This window comes from Lachnellula hyalina (assembly GCF_007821495.1).
Source record: "Lachnellula hyalina strain CBS 185.66 chromosome Unknown contig00007, whole genome shotgun sequence".
NCBI lineage: Eukaryota > Fungi > Ascomycota > Leotiomycetes > Helotiales > Lachnaceae > Lachnellula > Lachnellula hyalina.
This window is the reverse complement of record NW_022157121.1, coordinates 356654-378837: the sequence shown is the minus strand read 5'-3', so window position 1 is coordinate 378837 and position 22184 is coordinate 356654. Positions and strand designations below refer to the sequence as shown.

At 48.2% G+C, this 22184-nt stretch overlaps 6 protein-coding genes across 6 annotated transcripts; 4 read left to right on the top strand and 2 right to left on the bottom strand.

The window, feature by feature from the left end:
* Positions 1–1394: 1394 nt before the first annotated feature.
* Positions 1395–2954, top strand: cdc16 (Cell division control protein; the record flags this gene model as incomplete). The annotated part of the gene is made up of 4 exons (XM_031145527.1): positions 1395–1501; positions 1617–1947; positions 1999–2774; positions 2831–2954. The coding sequence occupies 4 exons, from the start codon at positions 1395–1397 to the stop codon at positions 2952–2954; spliced, it is 1338 nt and encodes a 445-aa protein (XP_031009214.1).
* Positions 2955–3441: 487 nt separating this feature from the next.
* On the top strand, positions 3442–4703 carry LHYA1_G000534 (Altered inheritance of mitochondria protein 6-like protein; the record flags this gene model as incomplete). The annotated part of the gene is made up of 5 exons (XM_031145526.1): positions 3442–3621; positions 3674–3698; positions 3753–3875; positions 4155–4212; positions 4268–4703. 5 exons carry the CDS (start codon positions 3442–3444, stop codon positions 4701–4703), a joined length of 822 nt encoding a protein of 273 aa, XP_031009262.1.
* Positions 4704–5320: 617 nt separating this feature from the next.
* snt2 (Lid2 complex component) lies at positions 5321–10570 on the bottom strand (the record flags this gene model as incomplete). Its single annotated transcript, XM_031145525.1, has 5 exons — positions 5321–6744; positions 6796–7189; positions 7238–9206; positions 9256–9739; positions 9808–10570. 5 exons carry the CDS (start codon positions 10568–10570, stop codon positions 5321–5323), a joined length of 5034 nt encoding a protein of 1677 aa, XP_031009218.1.
* A 2110-nt stretch (positions 10571–12680) lies between these two features.
* On the top strand, positions 12681–15716 carry TEB (Helicase and polymerase-containing protein; the record flags this gene model as incomplete). The annotated part of the gene is made up of 12 exons (XM_031145524.1): positions 12681–12686; positions 12759–13055; positions 13104–13286; positions 13333–13819; positions 13872–14043; positions 14091–14252; positions 14328–14676; positions 14824–14918; positions 14967–15241; positions 15326–15468; positions 15522–15627; positions 15679–15716. 12 exons carry the CDS (start codon positions 12681–12683, stop codon positions 15714–15716), a joined length of 2313 nt encoding a protein of 770 aa, XP_031009217.1.
* Positions 15717–16362: 646 nt separating this feature from the next.
* Positions 16363–17408, bottom strand: ALTA7 (Minor allergen Alt a 7; the record flags this gene model as incomplete). The annotated part of the gene is given in 5 exon segments (XM_031145523.1): positions 16363–16536; positions 16556–16642; positions 16695–17054; positions 17145–17266; positions 17381–17408. 5 exon segments carry the CDS (start codon positions 17406–17408, stop codon positions 16363–16365), a joined length of 771 nt encoding a protein of 256 aa, XP_031009216.1.
* A 1744-nt stretch (positions 17409–19152) lies between these two features.
* crzA (C2H2 finger domain transcription factor) lies at positions 19153–21432 on the top strand (the record flags this gene model as incomplete). Its single annotated transcript, XM_031145522.1, has 2 exons — positions 19153–20410; positions 20465–21432. 2 exons carry the CDS (start codon positions 19153–19155, stop codon positions 21430–21432), a joined length of 2226 nt encoding a protein of 741 aa, XP_031009215.1.
* Between the last annotated feature and the right edge of the window lie 752 nt (positions 21433–22184).

The window sequence follows — 22184 nt, the reverse complement described above, 5'->3', positions numbered from 1 at the left end:
AGAGGGGGAGAGAGAGAGAGAGAGAGAGAGAGAGAGAGAGAACGTAATAGTGGAGAGCGGCAGAGAAGAAGAAAAGAGACATCATCTTTTCAAAGTATTCGTACACTGCACTGACTGATACCCATACCAACTGCCAAATGTCGAGCATTGCGTGCTCGTCCACTACCAGGGGCTAAGAAGGAACCGACCGACGCTAGCTTTACCTAGTTGTCGGGAATGCCCCATGCAATTCCAAATCTGTATACAGCCATATACCGTATTCTGCTGTGTAATTATAGTTTACTACCGTCATTTGCCATTGAAATACCGCACCGTATAAATAAATAAATAAATAAATAAATAAATACCTACGCTGGATGATTCCATCCTCTGAGAGACCTCTTGTTCTTGCTGCCAACCTGCAACAGCCTTATGTGTGGAGCGGGGCGAGAGTAGCCTATGAGACGGCACGGTCATGATGCCATCCTCGGTTCAAACGCCATGTTATCACGACATTGCCAAGGCCGGCGGAGAGGAATCTTTGTGAAGGTATTAGTTATTGCTTTCCTATATGGATGTCGCATCGAATACATACCTACCTAGGTATACACCTTGAATAATCTCCACACTTGTGACCTGACCTGCTTCTCAGCTGCGACGATAGACCTTTGCATTGTTGACTGTCTCGCCGTCTCTGTGAGCATTTCTCTCTACCTCCCTCTACCTCCCTCTCGAGTCTCTACCTACCTACCTACCTACCTACCCACGCATGTCTTGTATCTTTGAAGACGTACCTATGAAATCATATTGCGACATTAACGCCTAGAAGAGCCTACCCAGGAACCGTGCCGTGCCATACATACTGTACAGTGCATGACATGTACTGTATGCGGGGTATTTGTTCCCTTTATCTTATCAGATTTAAAAATCAAAATCGAGAATTCGCCATACTGTACTGTAATACTGTATAGAATAGCTGAGTGACAATTTAGATCTACGTGCAAATTCCGAGAACTCAGCTCTTATTATTTCCTTTGCACATTCTTTTATAAGGTATCAGCTGACCTTTTAAACACACCTACTCTATATCGATCACTTTCAATGAGTTCGAGCAGAAAGTACCTAGGCAATTTGGAGAGCACATTATGATAGAAAGCAATCCGTGCGCTGTGGGAATAAATAATCATTGCACCAAGTGCCCTTCTTCCATCAACTCCCGCGAATCGCGTCTGACGCGTCTCGGTCGCGTGTAGTAAATAGTACGCGGGAGCGGGGAGGCATCGCAAAACATCATGAAAGCTAGCAAATCGTACAATACCTTGCCAATTGCGATACACTCCAGACTTAGCAGATGAAGAACATTGATCATATAGTAATCGCATCTCACCGCTGCGCAGCCAACAGCGTCTTGAAAAATGTCTAGCTCACCCACGAAAGAAAGTATCATCCCCAAGTTAGCACCGCCGAATTCAACCCCATTACACGATCCACCTAGTCCCAGGACCCATAGAGCTTTACGCAGGTATGTCAGCTTTCAACCATAAAATGACATGACATGCTCCCAAGAGCTCGGCTCTCACTCTCACTCTCATATCTAGAAACCTGCAGAAACAACAGCGCTAACTCGTCGGCCAAAGACTTCAGTCTGCCCACACATTAGGGAATAGCCAGCCCTCTTTGATCCAGCTTCAGCATAGGCAGCACCTCCAGCACAATCAAACGCCCGTCAGTACCCCACACCACAGTCGAGGGAGGTCGAACAGCGATGCCTCAAACATGACACCTCCTCCGAACCTAGGCGCAGCTAGCAGACGACCAATGCCTGGCAGGAGACCCGCTGCCGCAGATGCGCTCTCGCTGGACCGCCTGATCAGAGATGGGCCGCCAGATGGGGATATTATCACTGCCTTGGAGAGCACAAGACTGAAGATCCTGGATCAGGGCATCAAGAGTGATACGGATGGCATGGTGAGAAAATAAATGGATGCTGTTGGTGGATAAATATGCTAATCTCAACAGTCATCTCTCCGCATATATGTTTGGCTCATATTACTCGATGCTCCAATCCTCGAAACCGACTCTTACCTCGCCCTCATACACCGTGGAGCATCCCCGGCCTACTCCAAGATTCGAAACGATACCTTTCGAACCTTAACAACCGATCCACTCTACCGGAGGAGAGTTAGTGAGGCTAGTCTTATCCGGCTTTTGAATGCTGTAGCTTGGAAGCTACACGATGCAAAGGAAGAACGCGCAGAGGAACTAGCAAAGAGTGACAACAAGCATACAGTTAACATACAAGCCAGTCCCGAGGTTCAATCGTCAACTCCAACTCTCAAACCAAGAGCGCGCGCCTTGACCTTGACCACGGATGGTTCCGATGCTGGAAAATCCGAGCCGGGAACATACGTTCAGGGAATGAATGTTTTGGCAGCTCCGTTTCTATATGCTGCTCGAAGCGAGGCGGAAGCTTTCGTCGCATTCTATCGTTTTATCACCAACGAATGTCCAGGCTATGTACGTGGTGCTATGGATGGTGTTCACAAAGGACTTGCTCTTGTAGACAAGGTTCTCGCCATTGTCGATCCGAAGCTCAGTCTCTATCTCATGAGCAAAAACATGAGTGCAGAAGTCTATGCCTTTCCTTCTGTTCTCACTTTGTGCGCGTGTACGCCTCCATTGCCCCAGGTTCTTCGTCTTTGGGATTTTCTCTTTGCATATGGAGCCCATTTGAATATCTTGTGCATTGTCGCACAGCTAGTTTTCCTGAGAAACTCCATTTTGAGCTCCCCGAGGTAAGTTGAGGATCGCATCCGCATAACATCACCACACTAAACTGACATGTCATAAGTCCCACAAAGATTCTTCGAAACTTTCCTACGCTCCAAGCTGATACCATCAAAGAGGTGACTCTGAGCTTGGTGAAGAAGATCCCGGATGATGTCTATGCAGAAATTGTTTCTCATGCCAAGTAAATTTGACACCAAGTAAATCTGGAATCAAAGCATTGAGTTGGCGTTTGCGGATTCTGTATTTCATGTTTGGTATAGGAGGGCCAAATGGGTCGCTGTGTATTGGGAATGAGACATGAGGTACGAACTGTGATGTATTTGGGGGGAGGAAATTGGTGTTGGATTGTGCATAAACGCATTTCATGGCCTTGGAGGCTACGAGTTAACGAATTGAAGAAATCGCTATGATTGGACAACGGAGACGTGCCTGTTAATATTCAAGGTGTCGTTGCTATTTACTTGCATTACACGTGCTCCGAGGACTGGTTTCTGCAAGGTACTAACGGGCTAGGTCCACACGTGGAAGAAATGGAGATCCAACCACCGACCTCCCGAATCTGCAATTTCTGTCCTTTGCATGCGTTGCTAAAAGTATAATAACTTCAATGTCCCATCCGGTGTTATGAGAAAACTCAGCCACTTTGCACTTCCTTTAAATACATTTCTTGCAATGGCCTTCGTATCTTCTTCTTTAGCGCTGGCTTGGACAGTCTTGAGCATAGCAACGCAAGGGACGCTAGCATCACCTACTCCACTAGATATATCGCCATCTTTACAAGAAATATTGAACAAGGCCCATCAAGGACCCCTTTATACTTATCCTACATCCTTGACACAGGGCATTATCCCGGTATTTAGCCCAAAGTTTCCCCTATCTTCAGTCACCTGACGCAAATTTGTAGAAAGCAATCCATTCCCACAACGACTGTAAGAGAGCCCCTTCCTTGAACGCTGCGAAACAAAGGCTAACGAAAATCGCAGACTGGAGAGATGTCCCCTTTTATACTGCTCTTTCGGTTGGTGCGGTTTCAACTGAGAGCGACGTGTGGCTTTATAACGATACTCTCTTCGTTGGCCACGAGCAAGGTGCTCTGACGACTGCTCGTACTTTTGAGTCTCTATACATCAATCCAATTCTTGATGTTCTGAAAAGACAAAACCCCACCGTATGCAACCATTCAGAGCATTCCGTTTCTCTATTGGACACAATTACGAGCTTCAATATCCGCTTTCAACTGTCTCATGAGCCCTCAGACTCTAAAACCAAGTCCTGCATGAAACATTGCTGATTCTCGAATTCGCAGAACTCGGCCTTTGTAACCAGTCCCACACACAACGGCGTTTTCGACACCGATGGGGGCCAGACGTTGTATCTTTTCGTAGATTTAAAGACAGACGGCGCGAGTACCTGGCCCGCTGTTGTGAAGGCTCTGGAGCCACTGTAAGTTGCCTTTCAGGGAGAACTTCAGAAACAATATCTGACTCACGATCTCTAGACGTTCCGCCGGCTACCTCTCAAGCGTAAACTCCACGACTTTTACCTCTGGCGCGGTAACAGTAATCGGCACAGGCAACACGCCGCTAAGCCTCGTCCAACCCATCACCGACCGTGACTACTTCTGGGATGCTCCAATCCCAACACTCAACTCCACCTTCTCCAACATCACCTCCCTCATCTCCCCTATCGCGTCGACTGATTTTGCCGCAAATTTCGGTCCCGTGCTCGGGACGTCTCTAGATAGCACACAGTTGGATTTACTTAGAACGCAAGTTAAAATTGCACACGGCAAGGGCATTAAGTTGAGGTATTGGGATCAGCCGGCATGGCCTCTGAGCACGCGGGACGCGGTTTGGCGTCTCTTGAGAACAGAAGGGGTGGATTTTATTAATGCTGATGATGTTGCGGCTGCGGCAGGTGATGCTTCTTGGTAGAAAATTGGGATATAATTATCTTTAATGGTATATTGTTGGACGATTGCGTTTGATAGGAGCTGCAAAACCACTGCTTTATGATATGATGATTATTACTAATTCCATGCAATAATCGAGCTGTTACAAATGAATGTTCCGAGTTCAAGTGAGAGTTTAAGTGAGGACTGAATGTTCGTCGTGTTCACTCAATATTAATACTGTGAGCGAAGAGAGCGAAGAAGGAAGGACCGACTATTACCGTTTTCATGTCACGCGCCGCCTAACACATTATAAAGTTAAAAGGATGCCCCCTTTTTGTCCACTGCGAATGTGCTAGACTGAAGTTGCTCTGTAAATTACTCTACACTGGTATTGTAAGTCCGGTCCCTCATTCTGCTCTGTAAACCCAGTATGATCTACTTCCATACCATAAGCAATGAGTTACTGAAGGGATCACAGCCAGGTCTATTTTACTTCTGGTGCCCTAGATACTCTAGTTTACACGCTGTCTGTCTCTGAACGCCACGCTTAATAATCTGCCTTTCACCCCTCAACACCTAACCACCCGAGACCCTGATCCTTATACATGCAAGTCATCAAACAACGGAGGAATACAAAATAATACAATTCACGAGGGATCAAGAGAGTAAATTTCGCAAAGAAGGGCTTGCACTTGCCCCGCCGTTCACTCGGCCATCGTTCTGCCGGGCATTGCTAGGCTGCGGAGGTTCTCGAGTTGGGGGATGAGCCTCGTGGTGCATTGGTGGACTGCCTTGAGGCGGGCCAACCGATGAGCGGGGACGCATGGGTGCATTGCTGAAAGGATGCTCGGGAGCACGAGGTGGAGGGCCACCATTGGTCAAATGTTGCGGTGTTGGTCGCGTCGAAGCATATGAAGCATATGTGCCGTTTTGCATATGAAGCGTCGATGACCCCATGCTGCGATGTGGTGAAGGTGGGTAGCCGTTTGGAACCTGAGCAATGTGTCCATTCTGGTGAGGGGACTGTGGCTGGTTGTAACTCGACTGTCTGACCTGGGGCTGTCCATTTAATGATTGAGGTGCTGCAGGTGTGGTAGCAGGCGAGTGGTTTCCATTTAGTTGATTAATAGACGTACCTCCCTGGGATACGGGTGAATGGCGGGACCAATTGTTGTAAGATCCGTTAGATGGGTATGATGGCGGAGCAGGCCATGCATAATGAGGTCTCTCTTGAACGGCATCTGGATCTGGAATGGGAGCATTGGTAGTAGTGGGAGGCGCACTGATTGGAGGCCCCGAACTTTCTCGCTGTATCACTGCTGGTGGAGGAGACGGCTCCTTTTGCACTTTCTTCCAGTGACATTGATGGCACTGAAATTCCGTGGGCTCGGGTGGCGCAACTTGTGTATTTTGGTGCAATGCTGCAGCAGCCAGAGCCGCATGACTTCCATCATCTTCGCCAAGAGAGCCCAAAAGAGCTTGGCCTTCATTGAGGTACGACCCATTCGAAGTAGCGTGGTCTCCGTTGGTGCGCAAGTCACCGTTGGAAGCGACTTCGCTCGTGGCGATAGGAGGGAATGACCACCACTTGGGACTAACATCGATTCCGCATGTGGCACAGATCTTCTCTGCAGTGACAGTGCTCATTGACGATACATCTGAGGATTCCTCGGCCCTAGCGTGAGAAACAGAACCACGAGCGGGAATGGAATGCCCATTAGCACCTGTGGCCGTAGAAGTCCTACGATTTGGTGTTTGAGTAAGAGGCGTAGTATTGACGATTTTTGTGGATTGATTGACAAGAGTCGCCTTCCTCACGGTTCCAGTCAACGTTAAATCCGCCTGTTTGAAGTTCTGCACATAGAGTTGCAGAGCATTGAGACCCGTTTCGTCGACGATGTCGTTCATTTTATGCACAATGGTCTTTGTGGGTCCATGTTCCTTGCACCAGATTGCAGCCGACATTGTGCCTGCCTCGCCATTTATACTCACAATATTAACCAGGTCTCGGCGAGAGCCTTTCACAGGCGCGATATCAAATCCCAGGATGTAGCCACCTTGGTGTGCACACTCAACATGGACTAGAAAAGGTTGTTAGTATGGCAGATGGATCATATAGTGATGAGAATTACCTGGAGCTCGACAGGAATGACATGCCACGCACGCACCGCCTTTCTTCTTGCATGCCTTGCAGGTTTCATCGTATCTCGCAGAAGCAATAGAGGGGATGCCTTCTGACGGCTCTAAAGCCTTCGCATTCCCAAATTTTACCTCTGGCGTAAATACTGCACACGTAACATGAACCCAGTTATTGTTAGCTGTACGCTTGAGAGGTTCCCGAGGATTGACAGGTTTATTCAGTTCCTCTTGTTTCTTACGGAAGAAGTCAGCATCTTTCTGTGCACTTTCTCGCTCTAGACGATCACGCTCGCGTTCTTTCTCTGATTTTTTCTTGTGTGATATTTTAGGTGGTTCGACGAAATCATGCTCGGTGTACTCTACAGGGCAGAGCATGCATTTATATTGCTAAAGATAATTAATAACAGAGGGTTTTCTCGATGGGATTTGGCTTACTATCGACACTTGGGGGTTCTTGTCGTTCGAACACATGTCACAGACCCATTTGTTGGGAGTCCGACTCTCGCCCATGATACCATAGCAATTACGGTGTACGGTCAGTCGACACTCCTTGCACGATACATGTTGGTCACCCATAGGCTCCATTTCGCCACATATCGCACAGGGTAACAACTTCGGTTTGGGTGGTTCGGGGATGGGTGGTGGTGCTGGCTTCTCCGGCACCACCTTTTTCTTTTGCCCCGAGGTCACAACAGCTCCAGACTCTAGGGCTGAGTCGTTTGAGTCCTTGTCAGAAGCAGCCTTTACTTTCTTCCTTGGCGGTTCCGCACCCGATAGAGTATTTAAAACTGCTGGAGCTGGTGTCCCCCCAGCCGAAGTAGGAGCCACTGGAGTAATATTTGCTGAGTGGTTCATGGTTTCATTGGCAGCAACAAGTTCTTTCAGGAGTTCTTCATCAATCTTCCGCTTCCATGCCCTACCCCCGGCCTGCGCGATCTTCTTAGCCATTTCGTCTACGTCTTCCCACTGAACTGCGTAACGACGCCAGAGCTCCGCGCATCTCTGACAGAGGGCTACCATGAGTTGGGTACCTTTGTCTTTCCCGGAAGGTTTGGTCGCTGAGGGCTCTATGATCATGGTACCGGCAGGGGTGTTAGGAGCTCGCCTCCACTGCCGGCAGCTTCGTGTCCCACAAAATTTGCACTGGAAACCCCGCTTCTTCTCGAATGCTTTGTCGTTGTCAAAGGCAGAATCATCATATTCGTCGGCAACATCATCTTGGAGCTTCCCAGATGTAGCTTCTGCTCTTTTTGCCTCTTTCTTGCCTTTCCTGCCAGAGTAGTTACCCCATATATGCTTTCCTCGCTCGGTCTTTTTCCACGTGTAGTAAAATCTGACTATGTTTGCAGCGCTGACCGTTTTGACATGCTTTTTGATGCTGTGCCACTCAGAGCCATATTTTGAGACCCCATCTTCGAATTTCTTCAGTTCTGTCGGGCTGAGTTCAGGCTCTTTAAACACGCCTTTGTCGTGGTTTATCATGACTCGGAGCGCCTTCTCGATGTCATACCCATTTGATTGTAGCGTTTGTAGGGCGACATCAAGGACGTTGGTAGACATTTCAGGCAAATGGTAGACGGGATTAGCCTTATCTTTGGCATGGCACAAGTACTCGAATACGAACCGCTCACGCTCGGATTGCGCGCTATCGTCGGGCCGTTCGTAGTTACCATCGTTATCTTTAGGAAGAGGGAAAGACAGCTGGCCTGGTTCTGGAAGCTTATATAGTAGTTTTGCCGTGTTATTTGGATCATCATTATCGTAGTCCTCCCCTCGATGGACATAGCCAGGAGGTTCATCCATTACCCATTTTGGACGCTTCTCACGCGTGATTTTGTCGGCTTCCAAGGCAGCGACCGTCTCCTTGGATAGCTTCGCGTCCTTCTTATGACCACTACCTTTCATGTACTTCTTCTTGATTTCGGCTGGCTTGACGTACTCTACAGGTCGTCCGGGCCATATTGGGATATTAGCTTGATGTCGGGGACCAAGGCGCGAGCTTGCACGAGGATAAATTCGGTCGTCATAATCCAAAGCATCTTCTACCTTACAGTGCATACCGAGATAGCGGAAAAGCCATAGACTTGTTTGGTGGATCTGCTCCGTTGTTCCCGGATTGACTGATACATCTGCGCCAGTAGATGGACTGGTTCGCCCAGTGTCGAGAGCTTCTCCAACGACACCGGCGGAGTCTTCCTCCTCCTCGTTGAAATCTTCATCTTCTGCTTCTATTGTAGTATCTGTAACATTTGGCGTATTTCGAGCCTCAAGCTTCTTCTCCTGGGCCTTGCTGCAAGGACCACAAGCCCAGGCGAAACCGCGAGATGGCTTCTTCAAGAGAGGTGGATTCACACAACTCATGTGATAGGTATTCCGACACACGGCGCAATCGACAGAATCGTTGCTTGAATGATTTAGCTGACGCCTCTTGGGATACGGGTAATACAACTAACCTTGCACAGTACTTATTGCATCTCTTACACGACTTCACAGCGCTGGTCAATTCTTTGCCTCGGCCAGGTTCTACAATAATGAATCTCCAACGTTCATCAAGGACCTTTTTAACGTCCGTAGGAACGTTGATAACCTGACTAGTTGGTATGACATCGTAAAATCGATGTATGTAGCGATCATACAGCTTCTCATACCAAAAGCAGTCCTTTGTTTTCCTTAATTCATCCAGTTTATCTACTTCACTCTTGTGCTTAATTTGGCATTTCCCTCTGAGTGCAGTGAGAGGGCTAATGTCAGAGTGCATAGATGCGAAGACTTGGCGGGTATCGTTAACTTTACGTCCAATGTCTTTCGGCCTGTAATACCAATTCAGGCGGAGGGCATCGATAGGCTGTGTATTGTCATTGCTGATATGAAGAAACTCCATGATTCGACCAAGATAATAAGGTTCTCCAGGCGGTTCACAGACCAAATATACATGATCTATATAATATTAGTCTCAGATAGCCTTCCAACCAGTAATAAAAAAGAACAGCGCAAGACTTGCGTACCATTAACTTCGAGAATTGTGCCATCATCCGCTACAAGCTTCTTCCCATTCAACCGCCCGCCGCAGTTCTCGAAGGTGAGCATGTTCGTTTCCCGAAAGCCAGCGGCGACCTGCGCAGCCATACTGGCTCGACGAGTCACTGTCTGGACAGGAAGTGTAGTTTGCGAGGGGCCCTGTTGGGTCTGGTTGGTCGTAGATTGAGCTGCTACCTTTCTCTTTTTTGACTGGGTTGGTACAGCCGTAGTTGCGGGGTTAGCTGAGAAAGTTGAAGTACCCGGTATCGGATCTCTCGAATGATTCTGCAATGTAGCAAGTTGATCTCCTTCAGGCGCAGCGCCCTTGCGACTAGAATTTGCTGGCTTCCCGACATCTGATGCGTTCAAGTCGGTAGCTCGTGCCTTGCGCCCGGTATTGTCTTTCGCTGTTGAGGGCGCCTCAAACTCCGTATCCAGCTCCTTATCCTCAGCATAATTCGGCCGTGAGGTTCCTGTCCTGTTACGTGACCGAGTGCCATATGGTGCCGCAGAACCAATATCCTTCATGGACGGGGTCGAAGCATTGGAATTCGTTGCGGTCATCGGTTGTGATATAGCGGCTCCTGAATCCAGCGCACTTGAATTTATAGGTCCGTTCGACTCCTCGGGCGGCGGGATTTTGGGGGGAAAATTGAGCGGGGCGTCGCTGGGTTGCCGCACTTCCACGTCGTTGCTATCTCCACGCGCCGAGCCTGCGGCGCTCGAACGACGAGAAACGTCTTTCGTCATGGCGACGAGTTGAAGCGGAAGATCCGCCACAGGACGTGGCTACGAATGGAATGGAAGCGCTTCCCGCAGGATAAAGAGTGCGAGAAGCGCTGGAGAGAGAAAGGGAAAGGCTATCGGACGATGGCCGCAAGGTTTCGACCCATCAGAGAGAACCAGCAAGTCGAGCTGGGATCGGAGCTTGGAGATTGGGGTATTTCAGGAAGCACAGTCGCGTGGGAATCTGCCCAGAAATATCGGGTGCTGGTGTGGTATCGACTTCTTAGAGTACGCAAGCTAAAGTATACTATGCAGAGACGACGAGGCTGCGAATCCCTCGTTCGGAGAACCAGTGTTGGGGTCTAGAGAACTCTCTCGTCCGCTATCGAGATACCTGCTTGTCCGGTATGTATTGCGGGCTGTCCAAGTTGAGAAAATGTGGGAGGGGAACAGTAAGCGCGTGTAGACGAGGAGTGAGTGACTGATACGTTTAAAAGATGAAGGTCGAGAGGTATTGGTGATGGGATGGTACTAGTTGGTGGAGGCAAGCCTAGAGAAAAAAGGGCGATGTTTATCAAGTGGGCGCTCAGGTACCAGCCTAGCATGGATGGATGGCATGGGCATGGCATCGATCACACAAGGAATAAAAAGAGACCCTTTATCTGAAGAAAATGGTCTACAGTAGCTATTAAGTTGCTTCCGCCATGTACTAATCTGGAGAAAGGGAGGTTTAGAAGTCCAGAACTTCAAACAGTATTTGTTACTCTTGAAGCAGTGAACTTTTAATCGAATTCCTATACTCGGTATTGGGGAGGATTCCAGGTTGCTAATTGAACAGTCCCTGGGACTACTGCGGCTGTTGAATCGTGATGCCAAAGCTCACAACCAACCCAACCTGGTTGAGAGAGGCTGACTGACAAAATGACCAAAGCTTCTCCTTTCAATTGAGATTCGTGCTTTATAATGAGGGTTGATATCTCGATGTTTACTTGTATAAGAGACCGGTACCATAAAAGATAGCTTCGTTTGTCTCTATCCAGGTGACAGGTGAGATGAATCTGTTTTTATCCATGTACCGACATAAGTAAGGTATATTTAGTTTTGTTTTACTAAACCAAGAGACTAAAAGATTACCGATAGTGAAGGCGTGCCATACGATCGATGAATCGATGCTTCCCCTTTTGGAAGCTATAGCAACATAAATTCAGTCATGTGATCGCGGCTTCAAAACTACTTTCTACTCTATGGATACCTCAAACTTGATCCACGTACCTCTACACTTTCCGTCTCGCAATATTTGACTTTAATCTTGTCCCCTGTTCTGGGCACATCGAGCTTACTTGGAAGTACTTTTGCTCCCCCCAGTCGCAACTATGTGCTAGGGTACCTAACCTGCGGAATAAAATATTGTGGCCTATTGTAGCCCTGGCTCAGCGGCACACGTCCGCTCTCAGCATGGATGCTAACAAAACGTCTAACACATACCACAAAACCACAATAGATATCGCAAGAGCTACCCACACAACAACATCCCATATTGGTCGGAAGAGGACTTTTGACGAGTCTCATGGCGGGCAGGATGCTGACATATCAAACCGTGGGGGCTTCCAACGGCCAGCCCTCCAACTCAGGTGTTTTGAGGCCCTGAAGGCGAGTGAGATACAAGATATTTGCGATCGTGGCCAGTCAGAATATACCCAAAGACGGGGCCTTGCATTGACTCCGACCCCAACGTCCAACCCGTTATTGGATCTGTCACATCCTGGTATGCATATTTCTTGAGCAGTATATTTCTTTGTTCGGAAGAGTTCCGAGTTCTAGACTCCCGAGGGGCTCCCTCTTCTTCGAGCATTTCGGGGGTCCTGACGCCCGAAACTTTTCTCGAACCCCCCAATCTTTCATCACTAGGCAAGACTGACTCTAAGAACTTGTAGCCTACGGTTTGCCCGCTCAGCTTGTCCGGAATTTTGCAGATCACGGGGTTAAATCCATTTATCCATGGCAGTCCGAATGCCTATTGCATAGCGGGGCCTTGGGAGGTGAACGAAACCTTGTCTATACAGCACCAACAGGAGTAAGTTAATGGTGGCTGTCTTCTCATTTTTTTTTACCATGTTCTGGACTTACCACAGATATGCCAGTTTTTACATCCTACAAACCCCCTGACTTGCCCAAATTTGCCGCGCTAACTTTCTATTTCTCTTTACTCTAGGGTGGCAAGTCTCTGGTGGCTGATATCTTGATGCTCAGAAAGGTGTTGCAAAACCCAGGCCAAAAAGCCTTGCTAGTTCTCCCATATGTTGCCTTGGTTCAAGAAAAGTTACGGTGGCTAAGGCAAATCGTAGATGGTATCACTAAGATTCCCTCGAACTCATCTCGCATTGAGAAAGTACAATCTTGGCGCAATCTTGGGGACGAAGACACCCTGAGGGTAGTGGGACTTTTTGGTGGCAGCAAATCAAGAGCCACCTGGGTGGACATGGATATTGCGGTCTGTACTATTGAGAAGGTTGGATTTAATACCTCTTTAGGCGTCCATTGGACTGACAATGAGTAGGCGAACTCTTTGGTGAATGCAGCTATTGAAGAGCATACTATAGGGATGCTTGGTACTGTTATTATTGATGAACTACACATGATTGATGATGAAAGCCGGGGTTATATTTTGGAATTAATGGCAACGAAACTCCTCAGTCTGGACCAGAATGTGCAGCTCATCGGCATGAGCGCAACGTTAAATGTAGGTTTATCCGATCATTTCCAAAATGCCTGCTAAAAGCGAAAAGAATGCAGGATTACTAGCACAGTGGCTGAATGATGCAAAATTCTATATTTCTCGATATTGCCCAGTTCCTATAGAAGAACATCTCGTTTTTGACAATTCTGTATACCATGCAGCGACGTCAAGCAGGTTTTACAAAACAGCCACTCAACTCAATGCACAAACACAACCTTCCTCGCAAGTAAAGCCCGAACCAGTGAGAATTATTCACCCATCGCAATGCAGGGAATTCGGCGATCCATTGATAAATGCTGTTGTGTCTCTTGCTAGTGAGACTGCAAGGGCAGGATACGGAGCGCTTGTATTTTGCAGCAGTCGCGCTGGCTGCGAAAGAGACGCCATACTCATTAGTCAGGTCTTACCACGCCCCGAAGAAGTCGATACTACTACCATGGAGAAGAGGTTGGAGTTACTGGATGATTTGAGAAGCACCAGTACAGGGCTAGACGCCACATTGGAGAAGATTGTTCTCGTCGGGGTCGCATTTCACCGTATGACCATTTTATGATTGGGAGTGGTATGATGGCTAATTTTGCTTTGCAGATGCAGGCTTGACTGCGGAAGAACGAGACCTAATTGCAACGGCCTATGACTTAGGTGTTGTCAAGATTATTGTTGCAACATGTAGCTTGGCTGCTGGAATTAATCTGCCGGCCAGGCGAGTGATTCTTCATGGGGCACGAATGGGCGCGGACTTTGTTGGGCCTTCCATGCTGTAAGTGCTGCTTCGATCTAATTTTGAAGATTAGCTAATAGTTTAAGACGACAAATGAGGGGTAGAGCTGGCCGGAAAGGAAAGGATGAGATTGGGGAAACGTATCTTTGCTGCAAAAAAAGCGACCTCGAATCAGTTGCGGAGCTAATGGAAGCTGACATTCCAAATGTTGAGAGCTGTCTATTACCAGGAAAACGAGGAATCAAAAGGTATGCGGTCCCCAGTTGCATCCAACAATCATTTGCTGAGCAGAAGACGGGCGAGTAACTCACATAACTTTGCAGGGCATTGCTAGAGGTGATAGCGATCAAATTGGCAACATGCGAAGAGTCCGTCAATGATTATATGCGAAGGACTCTTCTCTACCATTCCGTCGATTCCGAAGAACTAGGGGTCACCATCTCGTCGACTTTGGATGATCTTTCAAAAAGTGGCCTGGTGAAAATAATTGATGGCTCTACCTATGCAGCTACTACTTTAGGCGAAGCTGTTGTTGCATCGTCATTAACTCCGGAAGATGGTCTCTTTGTGCATAGGGAACTACTGAAGGCCCTTCAAGGCTTTGCCATGGACTCAGACCTCCATGCATTGTACACTTTCACCCCAGTGCAAACTACGCAAAGCAATGTTAATGTACGTATTCTTTTACCTACTTTTTTGCTTGTCTTGAATGAACTAGCTTGCAGCCCACAGATAAACAAAACTTCAGATTGGTTGGCTTCTACCAATAACTGGTTATTATTTGGATATTTCAAGGCTAATGTGATCATTTGAGAGCAGTGGCGGATATTTCGGCACGAAGTGGAGCGTCTGGATGAGAGTAACATGCGGGCTCTTCAATTTGTGGGATTGAAGCCAATGTTGATCAATAAGATGTAAGCGATATGTAGCACTTATTGGAACCAATTGTTAAAAGATTGCAGGGCACATGGCGGTTCAATGAAAGAGTCAACCCCAGAGGAGTTGGAAACTGTCCGCGTTTACAAGCGTTTCTACTCCGCCCTCCAGCTTCGTGACCTCTGCAACGAAATGCCTATTCATGCAGTGGCCCGCAAATACGATATACCGCGGGGTATCGTGCAAAACCTGGCGCAGACGTGCCATGGATTTGCTGCTGGAATTATCAAATTCTGCCAACGGATGGGATGGGGGGCTTTGGCAGCAGTCTTAGACCATTATTCCGACAGACTAAGGGCTGGTATGTAGCACTCTTTAGCAGCAGCTGGACGCAGTTTATTATGTGAGCTGCTTATTCCTTTCGACAGAAGCTGATGCTTAACAGGCGCAAAGTCAGATCTCCTAGCTTTGGCTGAAATCACTTACATCAAAAGTCGAACAGCCAGAGTATTCTGGGAAAATGGGTACAGGACAGTAGCTGCTGTAGCTACAGCGGATCCAAAGGACTTATTGCCCGTCTTCTTGATGGTTTGTCCTCCTCTCCATCACGTCGTTAGAAGCCCCATACTTACTGTGACAAGGCACAACCTAGAAAGCCAAATAAGCACCTTGGCGAAGAAGATAAGTATATTGAAAAGCTTCGTGCGAAGGTAGCGATGATTTCGATTTCGGCAAATAAGCTATGGGGTGAGCGTGATTACTTTTCTTTCTCTGGATCTGAAGACTGACGAGACCCAGAGCGCCAAATGCAGCAAGAGCTCGACGAGGAAGAGTGAATTACTCTACACACCAAAGTAGCCTAAGAGTCCTTATACACGGTTGCTCGAGAGCTCTCGAGGCGAGAGCAAGTATCGTCGGCACGCATTGTAGGATCCACAAGTAGATGAGGAGATATGATGGGACGATGGCTCTCAGACTTCTGGGTTGCATGCCTATCAACATCGTTGACGCATAACAAAACCAGCATAGGAAAAACTGCCTTTGGTAATTAGCTTTACGGGGACTCGATATTGTATATAGAACCTGATAAACACGACCCAACACGGCGTGTACAGCTTTGCCGCCAAGTTCTGGGAATGTGAGGGTAAAATCAGCATCGGCATTAGCACAATCGGTTGTGAGATTTGAGTAGCCCTTTGGACTTTTTGGAAGTAATGTATTTTATTAGGCGGGTGACTGTGCTGAACCACTTGGGATCATGCAGCTGCAGGGGAGGGGTTTGCGTATGAGAGTTCGGGTACTTGGCTTGGTAATCCCCCCAAGTGAGACCAATAAAGACTTTGATAGACTACGAAACAGAAGTATTGGTATACATGAACAATCTTCTTGAATACAAGATGAAACGATAAGCCACCAAAGAACTTGTTTATATTTTTGGTTTATGATATATGGTTCAAAGCATGCTAAACTTTGATTGTTCTATCAAAGCATATGTTTATAATATTGAGCACTTGGAAGGCAGTCCACATGGTCCCTGCTTCTCCTCTGTCTCTTCGTTTGTTTTAGATTTTTCAGTTGTGGTATTCTTTGCTCCATTGTTTTGTTCTTTCGTTCGCGCCGCTGCAGTTCCCCCTCCATTGGCGGTTTGGGGTCCATCTAGTCAAGCGAAGTTGACCTTGGAGACAGCGTTACCAAAACTCTCTCCATGGATCGTAGCAACTTCGAGCTCCAAAGGAGAGGGTTGACGAGATCCGTCAGCTCCCTAATAGAAGAATTAGCTGAGTCGGATGGATTTGAAAGGACGATAGACTCACCGAGAAAGTGCCAGCTCCCCATGGCGACCCTCCCCTAACTTCGCTCAGATTGGCGAGTTGACCAAAGGCGGTCTTGTATCCGAGAGGAACATAGATGATGCCGTGATGAGTGAGGGTGGAGAGAGCGCTCACAACAGTGCTCTCCTGTCCGCCTCCTGGGGTGCCGGTGGAGACAAAAATTCCAGCGTACTTGCCCCAGTAGCCTCCAGCGGCCCATTGAGCGCCAGTGGTGTCCCAGAAGGCCTTCCATTGAGCTGGGAAGTTGCCATATCTAGTTGGGATACCTATGAGGAAGGCATCGTATTGCTCGAGGGTCTTGGCGTCAATGAGCGGGATGTCGGATTTAGGGGGAGCATGCATCTAGAAAGGAAACAAGTTAGCCATGCGAAGGGGCTTCCAATAGTGAAACATCAAATTCTTCGATCGTGCAAATGCAGTGTGTAGCGGTACCTTGGCAAGAACCTCCTCAGGAAGCGTCTCGGGCACCTGGAAGAGGTCGGCCTCAATGCCAGCCTTCTTGAGACCTTCCTTCTCAGCTTCGGCAAGCTTTTGAATGTGGCCGTACATGGAGTCTATGGAGAGAAGCATGAGTTAGTTGAACGTTATAGCAATGGTATGGTTTGAAATGTATATGGTGGGGTGATTCGCAGGGAAAGGTAGATCATGATGGCGGGGTAAAAGCTTACAGAAGACGATTGCTACCTTGGGCGCCATGGTGAAGGTTTTAATGAGTTTGATTGATTGAGTGGGGTCGGTAATTTGATGGATGGATGGATCAGAAGAGAGGCAGATAGATCTGAACTGAATTGAACTGGACTTAAAAGCAAAGATGTTCGGGGAGGGGAACAACAAGTGTTTATATATGTTCCGAAGTGGGGTCGGTTTGATCAGGGGAAGTGCGGCCGCGACGGGTTAGCGGGCCATGTTAGCATGGTGGGTAGGTGTAGGTAATCATCAATAATCAACAAGCGCCATGCTTCAGGATGCTTGCATCACCATCAGTCATGAACTGCTAATGCAATGTGGAATGTAGTGCAAGACTGAGGATTATCATCATCATGACATCTACTTTAGTATCGATTGCCACATCTACTTTAATATCAATTCTCACATCTACTTTATCTTCAATCAATTATCACTCACCACTTGTTTTCTTGCTGTGAGCTTCTGCAGATATACTTCGTACGTACTAGATCTACCTCGGGATAATGATGCGCACTACTCAATACGGAGTACTTGATGCTGAAACATGAATTATTTACGAGCACGTCTGCACGTGTCTGTCCCGAAATTTCTGAAGCTAAGCGATGATCATGCATGGCTGGCCTGGGCGGGCGTAGGCGTAGGCGTACCTACTGTAGCTCGAGTGTAGGTAGGTATCCTATCCTATCCTATCGAGCCTATGCAACAGGAGTGAAGGGTACGAAGTAGCGAGTAGAGTGGTGAGGTGAGGTGAGTGAGCTCAATCAGCCCTCGCGTACCTACCCTACCCTTACCTTACCTTACCTACTGTACTTCTACCTAAGGTACTGGTACTACTTACTATACTGTATGCATTCGCCTCTCCATGTACCTACCTAGGTAACTTCCTTTATTCCCGTCACCACTATAGGTACCATCCCATCCCCATCTACCACCTCGCACCTACTTTAATCCCCTAAACATACCGTCATCCCCAAGTCTGAAGTGTTGTTGTTGTTGTGTTGGTGCCCAACTCGCATCGCATCCTCCGCCCCCAAAACAGCGGCCAAGACCCACGACACAGATGTAAGCGCGCACAAGCTCTGGCATCAATCAGTACCTACGATACCGTCTCAGTCCTTTTGCCCCCTTTGCAGATGCGACCGCATCACCTCCCTCCGTACGCACCTCACCATAGCCATCCAGCCCATCGCATCTTTTCATGATCCTTCTGTCCAGTCCTGACTCTGGACCTGGCTGACGACTGCCCTGTAGCTCCTCATCTCCCCGCCCCCATCTACCTGCCTGCCTGCGATTTTGCGACAATTGAATATTCGCAACTCTGTCTAAGCGCCTATCCTCCCGCAACATCCAAGCACGACAACGGCCGATAAGGAAAAGGCGCATACTGTACTGCACAATTACATTGGCAAGATACCGGTCTGCGACACTCAGGCCGTGCAGTGGTGTATTGTTGGAACGAACTTCTATCATCACCGTCTGTTCTATTGCGCCCGCACTAGACCCAGCCTCCTCATACACCTCTACCACCAACCAACTTTGAGACGTGAAGCAACCCGTTTGCACACTTGCCTTGCCCTACTATAAACTTGACTTGTCGACGTCTTTTCCAAGGCGTGTTGGTCCATCCATCCGAGTGGATAGGTATCCCCTCGTTTCGCATAGCCTCAAGGCTCAGCCACCGTGCCTGTGAGGCTGACAGCGGGTCTGCAGAAAACAACCTGACGGTGTTCTAAGAACAGCAACAAAGGACGACATGGATCAACAGCGTGGTAGATCACCGTCTGCAGGACATCAACAGTCTCATATAAACCATGGACACTCGCCTTCGCCGCAGCCGTTCCAAGAAAATACTAGTTCAGTTGGATTAGGACTCGCTTTAGATGCTTCCCCAGGAAACAACAATTCGCAATTCTTGCATGGCAATTTCTCAAACAACCGCCTTCCTTCATATGAGAGCGACGATTTTCTCGACCAGCAGAATCCTTCCTTTTCGCAAGGTGGTCTCAGAGACTCCACCTACAGCCCAAGCCAGGATTTCACCCCGCAGTTCAAGCAGGAAGACCCGTCATCCCACTACGGCCAACCGCCACAGAGGAGCTTTACACAAGAACTTCTCAGTGCCAATCTAACTTCTAACTTTAATGAAGGCGACTTTTCTCTGTTTCCAACACCCAGTGGACAAAGCGAGCAATTCGAACAGTCCTTTTTCATGAACGACCCTTCACAAATTGGAGGTAGCAACGTCAACCCCGCAGAACTGAATATGGCTTCACCTCCAAGCCATACACCGACGCCCCCAGGTCTTCTACAACCCGATTCCCGCTCTCCCTCATCGGCCCACCAATCTCCGTCATTCAACCAGGGCCAGTTTCAAGCTTCTCCAGGCCACTCGCGAAATGCTTCGTTGGGACCAGAGAGTGCTGCATTTCCCCAAGGACAAAATCAAGTTGAATGGGGCATGATGCCGCCACAGTTCACCACTCATCGCAGGAGTCCTTCCGAGTATTCTGACGTTTCTGCATCCTCCGCAAACCATTCGCCAAACCTTGGCCACCACGACACCTTCGATTCAATAGAACAGCACCACTCCCCAATGCAGAATCCCCAGGACGCAAGCTTGTACCAAGAAGTACTTGGTATCGGATCTTTCTCTTTGTCTGATAACCAAGCGCAACATGCAGCAAGTCCTGGAAGAGGTTTAAGCCCCGCTCATAGCCCCGCTATCTCGCCTCGACTTGGTCCTCAACAGCTACCGAACGTCAATCAGCAAAACTCGTTTATGCTTGGGATGAATAACGGCTTTGGCCCCCCACAAAACATGTATGGGGCGCAAGGCCAAGAATCTTTCCCCCAGATACAACAGCACGGCGCCGGATCTGTTGATATGGGCCAGGCTCAGCAGATGGTTCCTCCCGAGATCAATGTCGAGTTTGCGCCAACGTCCAGGCAAAATAGCTTTGAGCCCCCAAAGCCTTCTTTTGACCAAGATGCATTGACACCCCCTGACAGAGGTACGTTATCCCAATGTATACCAATTCACGTGCCATGATGACTAATGATCATAGGTCGTCGCCGTCGAGCTGTTTCAGACCCCTACAATAGTGCTTCAACTATGTCACGTCCTCATACTCCCTCGAGCATGTCGTCCGGAGTCGGTTCGGAACTCTTAGCTCGCGCCTCTGATGTTCACCGTTCGTTGTCACCTAACGACCGAACTGGGGCCAACTCTCCCAGTCGACGCCGCCAATCTACATCTTCTCTTCCAAACCGCGATTATATTCTGGGTCTTGCGGACCCTGAATACCAAGCAGCTACTGCTGATAGTGGAAATGCCAAACGGATTCAAAAGCACCCCGCAACCTTTCAGTGTACTCTTTGTCCTAAAAGATTTACTCGTGCCTACAATCTTCGGTCTCATTTACGAACCCATACTGATGAGCGTCCTTTTGTCTGTACTGTGTGCGGTAAAGCGTTCGCACGTCAACATGACCGGAAACGCCATGAAGGATTGCACTCGGGGGAGAAGAAGTTTGTCTGTAAAGGAGAGCTTAAGCAAGGAGGGCAATGGGGCTGTGGTCGTCGCTTTGCTCGCGCTGATGCGTTGGGCCGACATTTCCGCTCTGAGGCCGGCCGCATCTGCATCAAGCCACTTCTGGATGAGGAGGCGATCGAACGCCAACGCGTATGGCAAGAACAACGCATGCAACACAATATGCACTCGCAGCAGGTTCCGGAACAGAACTTCCCAATGGACGCGTCAGGAAATTACACCCTACCGGCTGCATTACTCGCCCAATATCCCGCGCTTGCAACTTTGAGCTGGGGTGAGATACCACAAGGGGATGTTGGAATAGATGATGAGGCAAGTTCTGGAGCCAGGTCTTCCTTTGACGCTTCGGGGTCTGAATACTACGATGAAGGTGATGAAGGTGGTGGATATGTCTCAAGCGGGCCGGGGCCACAACAGGGTTTCGGCCAGGGGCAGATGAACGTCGGTTACAACGGTTATTCGAGCGATATTGGAGCTCGCTAGTGGGATAGGCTAGCAGGACTTTGTCCATTTTCTTGTCACCTTTCTGCTTTGTTAAAGGCATCTATGGTTTTCTATATTCTGGGCGCAACTAGATACCACCTTTGCTTATTCACGGTCGCCAAGTCGAGCGGCATATGAACATGGGATTGATTTGTTCCGTAGTGGGTTTTGAAATAGATTGTATGAATTATAGCAATGTTATATCATTGCATGAACTAAATAACGCCTCACTCCCTTCACGAGCTGTAGTGGAAGCAACAGTCTCTACACGAAAGAATCCTATAGAAGAACCAAACATAGCACGATACGTTTCAATAGTGATAGCAGTGTTAATCGTTAAAACCTAACATTTGTTTGGTTACCTATATACAATGTGAACAGATGAGCTGGGTGGCTATTTGGATGGAAGCTGGTAAAACATCAACTGGTACCGTGGAAGTGGCTTTTGGACCACGTGATGATAGATGGACAACCAGGGTGGCTTAGTCATGCATAAGTATATCTCATCGTAGCATCCGTAGATCCTTACAAAATCCAGTCTTCACCTTGAATCGAAATAACCCTGCCTTCAGTACCTAGCCTAGGTACCTACTCCTACTCGCAGTGAGTGGTTTAAGCGATATGGCCCGTGAAGAGCGTTTTAGGCTTCGTTTGGTTGCGTTGCCCCCTCAATTTAGCGCGCTAAGATAAGGCTCGCTTGGGGATAACCATGGCGCTAAAAGAAAAAGTTCTTGAGCTCCTGCTTGAAAAGT